The 5030-nt window shown below is 46.4% G+C and overlaps 1 protein-coding gene across 1 annotated transcript; it reads right to left on the bottom strand.

Moving 5' to 3' along the window:
• Positions 1–2363: 2363 nt before the first annotated feature.
• LOC147666003 (endogenous retrovirus group PABLB member 1 Env polyprotein-like) lies at positions 2364–3875 on the bottom strand. Its single transcript, XM_086949330.1, has one exon. The coding sequence runs from the start codon at positions 3873–3875 to the stop codon at positions 2364–2366; it is 1512 nt and encodes a 503-aa protein (XP_086805456.1).
• Between the last annotated feature and the right edge of the window lie 1155 nt (positions 3876–5030).

The following is a 5030-nucleotide window of genomic DNA, read 5'->3' as shown; positions in this document are numbered from 1 at the left end:
CGTAGGTTGTGATGCATGCCAAATGCAGCCTGTGATGACCTAAGAAAAAAGTGGTGTGTATTATTCCACTATGTCCTAAACAGGCCGGACTGGGAACTGAAACCAGGCCTGGCAAACAGCTCGGCCAGCCCCCTGGGGGGAGGAGGGGAGGTGCTGCCAAGCTGTTTGCCAGGGCCCGTTTCGGCCGTTTTTGTTACAGGGGGCCGATATTGCTGGCCCCGGTAACAAAAACGGCCCCTAGGGGCCCAAAACCGCCCCCACCCTGGTGGCCCACCGGGGAATTGCCCGGTGCCTGCTACAGCCAGTCCAGCCCTGGCCCTAAACGTGAGGATTTTCTACTCTTGTCATGCCCTGCAAAATAAAGGGACAATACAAGACATACAAAACACACAACATAAATCACACACTCTATAGGGAAAGTTTCAGGAGTCTGTGAGGTAACACAAGTCATTAACTCTATTATGACACAAGCTCTCATTATCTGAAAAAAACAGAGATCAAAGATGTAAAGGAATAATGTGCCACATACTTGTTTGAGGATATAATAATGCCCCATGAGCCTTAAAACGAGGGGGACCATGTGCCAGAGTCGCACTCTGTGAATAAAAGTGATGTGGTCAGAATCTGGTCGGTGAAAACAAGGGAAAAGTCCCAGGCCACTTTAATCTATGTATCGGCTATGCCGTACTTACATGATCTGGGACGCTGTTGTAATTCTGGTTCCACTCCTTGCGACTCCATCGATGGACTGAAGCCACGAGGGTGCTACTATTTGTTGTACCTCCATTTTCTCTAATTGCTTACAGGTGCGAGGGTCAGCTGAGCGCCAAGCTCGCACTGTCTCTGCCGACCGGGAGTTAAAAGGACTGATTCCGGTCGTGGTAGACTAGTCCTCTCCACCGCTTGAGGTCGGGAAAAAGGAAGTTAGATAGGTTGCCAGGGCAGAAGTGGACATGAGAATGAGGTACTGGGTTTTTCAGAACCGGTACTGATCCAAATTTCCAAGTCTGCTAAGACCAGGCATCTTCGCTCTTTAGTCTAGCTTCAAATTTCAAAGGATTATCGATTACGATATTCTCGTGAATACACGAGTCCTTCGGCTTTGGCGCTTGCAAGTTCCAAACAAAACAAAACTAAGGACTAACTGGGAGGCGCTCCACTTATACTTAACTGAGGTATTGATGACGTCACCAGAAGACTCGTCTATCGTTTCGCTCTACCAAACATCAAGGGTCCAAATCAGGGCAATAGTCAGGGCAGCAGTCCTTCGTAGCCGTCGGGATGCGGGGAACCTCGCAGCAAAGACCTTCGGAACCACGTCGACATACAGGGGTCGCTGAAGTGGCTGGCCGTCCTCCGGAATTTTCACACGAAGCTCGTCACGAACCTCTGGCTTGGACCGGTACCGCTGGTATCGCCCCACGTTGGGCGCCAACTGAGGTACTGGGTTTTTCGGAACCGGTACTGATCCGGTAACCCAGCTTTATCAGGGGCAACACCCAAAGACCTCGAGTACTTTCCTGATTCAGACCACAGAAACACGAGTCTTCTAGGTGAAGTCAAAGATCAAATTTATTGGCTGCAACCAAGTAACAAGCGTCCTAGAAGTACAACAACACAGTGTGTATATTCTCAGGAGACTGCTCAACATTACAGAGCCAGGCTTCTCTTTTTATACTAAATATTAAGCTTCAGGCAAACATTCTTAGATTTACAGTAGGCTATTCACATATTTTCACTACAAAGAAAAAGAGTCATGATGACAAGTCCACATTTCAGTTCGTCCAGTCCGTGATGAATTACCCGGCAAGGCCCAACATTTTCATCAGATTTCGGTGTACCCCCAATAAAACCGGGCTCCTCCTCATCATAAAGCAAAAGAAGAGAAAAGAGCAGGGACAGGTGTGAGCAATATTTGGGCGGGGGTGTGTGTGCGATGGGAACAGTTTATGGCCTGTTGTGCTTTGATGCTATCTCGTTCGGCCACTGGGAGAGGAACTGACCGAACAGGTTTGGCTTGGGGCAATGGTTCCAGCTTGCCTAGGTCACAGAAAAGTCAATTAAGGTGTATGTGTCCTTTGATACCGAATTCAGTTGTAATTACAAGCCTATGTGAAGGGCAACTCACAAAATGGCTGCCGAACGTAAAATGGAAGCCAAGGGTTCAGGACGAGAATGGCGATTTAGAGGTGAAATCGCCACTCGAATATGATGCAAATGCTTGTACATAGTGTACTAGCCATTATCGGTCTTTTGATATAAAAATCGTCGTGTTACGACAAAGTTTGTTGCACAAGTCCAGAATTTTCAGAACCACAAACCCTCCTTTTGCCCTTGCATAGGCAATTTAACATAATCTCATGCTAATATGAGTCCAGGTCTATATTCCTAAAGTCATTGAGATGTTGCTGTAACATCATTCTGGTACTTAGTTCGTCTTTTGACACAGGCTTCCTTACACATGATGTAGCGCAGAGGCCACATATTGCAGGAGCACACTGCACGCACAGACAGAACAGAAAAAGAATGGCTAAGACCATCCCAATGATCATCAGAATTTTCCATCCCCAGCCGGATATCAGTTCCCAGAACCATCCCATAAAAGACCAATCTCCTTTATCCACATGAATAGATTCGGAAATTTTATGTAGTTTGGAGATGGCCTGGTACACTGTTGGAGCGTTATCTGGAATAAAGACACAGCAACTCGATTGGATCAGTTTACATACCCCACCTCGGTCTGCAAGTATGACATCTAATGCGACCCTGTTCTGAAGGGTCATAAGACGGTCCGACTGAAGCTCAGCAGTCAGGTTACCAAGGGCACCAGCAGTTTCAATTACGGTGGATTCAACCACCCTTGCTAATTGCCTTATGTTTCTGCTGTTAACCATCGGTCCCCAGAACGGCAGAAAACCCTTTACGAAATCCCCAAATTCTTGTCCTGCAGTGTCTTCATTACTCAAGACAACTCTAACTATCCTTGTCTTATGGTAATCTGCCGCTGCTGTGTAGGTGGGAGGCAACAGGAACGAAACAAAACATGTGCCTGAAAAGTCAGGGGGCAACCATGTATAGGCTCTATCATGGCAGATGAAATAGGTACCCTTAGCTGCTAAAAACGAAGGGGAAGTCTGAGATGCGAAAACATATGTTTCAGTACAGACACTCTTCCCTAACTGAGCTCTGGGATTCTTGCCAGTACCTTGCAGACACAGATGACCCTGATGGGGTACAATCCAAATCGGGGAAGATCTCTTAGCTTGCTGTTTCTCACTCAGAGTAGCTCCATATCCGGTCACGTTCCATCCTATGTATACTAGTGTCTCATCTCTTGGAATAGTCTCATAGGAAATATCTTCCTTAATCATATCCACTATACCCTTAACTAAAGCACTATTCTTAGGATTGTCTGTTACAGAACGTAGGGGGTAGACTTCATGTGCATAAATGAACATTGTTCTGTATGCCCACACAGAACCATTGTGGCTGAATGGCAGGACAAGGTAAGGGATACCTTTATCCGTCGTGTGAGGCATAAGACCACACACCCAACAGTTAGTCGTGTTCATTACTAGTTGGTGTTGGTGCAAGAGCTGAATGAAGGAGTTATTAATGAACTCTAATCTCCTAGCTGACTCATGTTCAGGAAGGGGTTGAAAAGAATGTGCAGAAACAGTAGGAGGAGGTACGGGCGATGTAGTGGGTGCAAATGTCGCTTGTAAAGAAAATAATAAATATCCTACTAAAAACATTATTGCACTGAATAACAGGAAAATGCATAATAATAAAAAATGTTTCTTAGTCATTAATCCACATATTCTGGCCTTAAAGTTCACAGTTCTGGCAGGTCTCTCCATCTTAAAGAACTCCATCCTCTCTACAATGCTGCCCGCGATGGGAGGTTGATTCTGCTAAGGAATGCTTCTGTTGATCCAGGGCAACTCCCTTAGACCAACCAGAACTGCCGACCTAACGTCGTCAGCTGCACCCCAAAGACTTTGGGCAATCGCGGCCCTAGCAGTGGAACCCGGATGGCGGTTCGAAAAACAAAAATAAGCAAGTTCCTCAGATGGGAGAGCTGCGCTTTCAAAAATAGTACTTGGGGAAAAAACTTTTATTAGTTCACTTTTATTAGTTCATATTTCTTGGCCTCAGATTATACCGTTGATTCCTGGTATTGTATGGTCTTGAAATAAGACTTCAGGTTCTGTAGTGTCCAATCGGGCTGATGGTGGTACAGCTGGTTGCAAAATATTGTCACTCTCTTGTTCAGTAATTGTTCCTTTTACACGAGCATCACTGAAAGGTAGGAACCGTGGCACAGATTCAGTCTCTGAGTCGGCGACACCCTCCTGGACCCACCGGTCATAGGGCAAAGGCAGGGGGATCCGTTTACAGTGGATCCCGTGGATCCAGTTCTTCTTTCCTTCCTCTCGAACAGCTGATCTTGTGGAAAGAAGGACGAGGTGTGGGCCGGTCCACCTGGGCTGGTCGTTCTTTGTTCGCTGAAAGTTCTTCACCAGCACCCAGGATCCAGGATCGATTTGATGGCCTGGAGCTTCAGAGACCAGAGGCAGAGAGTCATGGACCTGTGTGTGTAAAACACGCAATTTAGCCGTCAATTCGTACAAATAGTCAAGCAAAACAGGGTGTTCTATTTCACTGAACTTGGTGGGTCTTGGCACCCCCCATATGTTGGCCGGACGGCCGAAGACAATTTCATAGGGACTAAGTTTCACTCTTGAATGCACGGTCATTCTGGTGGATAGGAGTGCTAAGGGTAGAGCATCAGGCCATTTAAGACCAGTGCTCGCTTGAATCTTGGCTAGTTTTAACTTTAGTGTGCCATTATAACATTCTACTAGTCCAGCTGATTGGGGGTGATTTGCAGCATGGAACTTCTGTCGGATGCCTAGCCCTTCACATACTTTCTTCATTACTTGACCCACAAATTCACTCCCATTGTCACTCCAGATCATTCTAGGCATTCCGAATCTGGGGAAGAACTCTTTCACAAGGGCTTTTGC

Source organism: Lissotriton vulgaris, unplaced genomic scaffold (genome assembly GCF_964263255.1).
Source record: "Lissotriton vulgaris unplaced genomic scaffold, aLisVul1.2 SCAFFOLD_554, whole genome shotgun sequence".
NCBI classification, from domain to species: domain Eukaryota; kingdom Metazoa; phylum Chordata; class Amphibia; order Caudata; family Salamandridae; genus Lissotriton; species Lissotriton vulgaris.
This window is presented reverse-complemented; position numbering and strand designations above follow the sequence as displayed.

Excerpts from the sequence above, each read along its gene's own strand:
- LOC147666003 (XM_086949330.1), bottom strand. The coding sequence starts at position 3,875 with ATGGAGTTCTTTAAGATGGAGAGACCTGCCAGAACTGTGAACTTTAAG.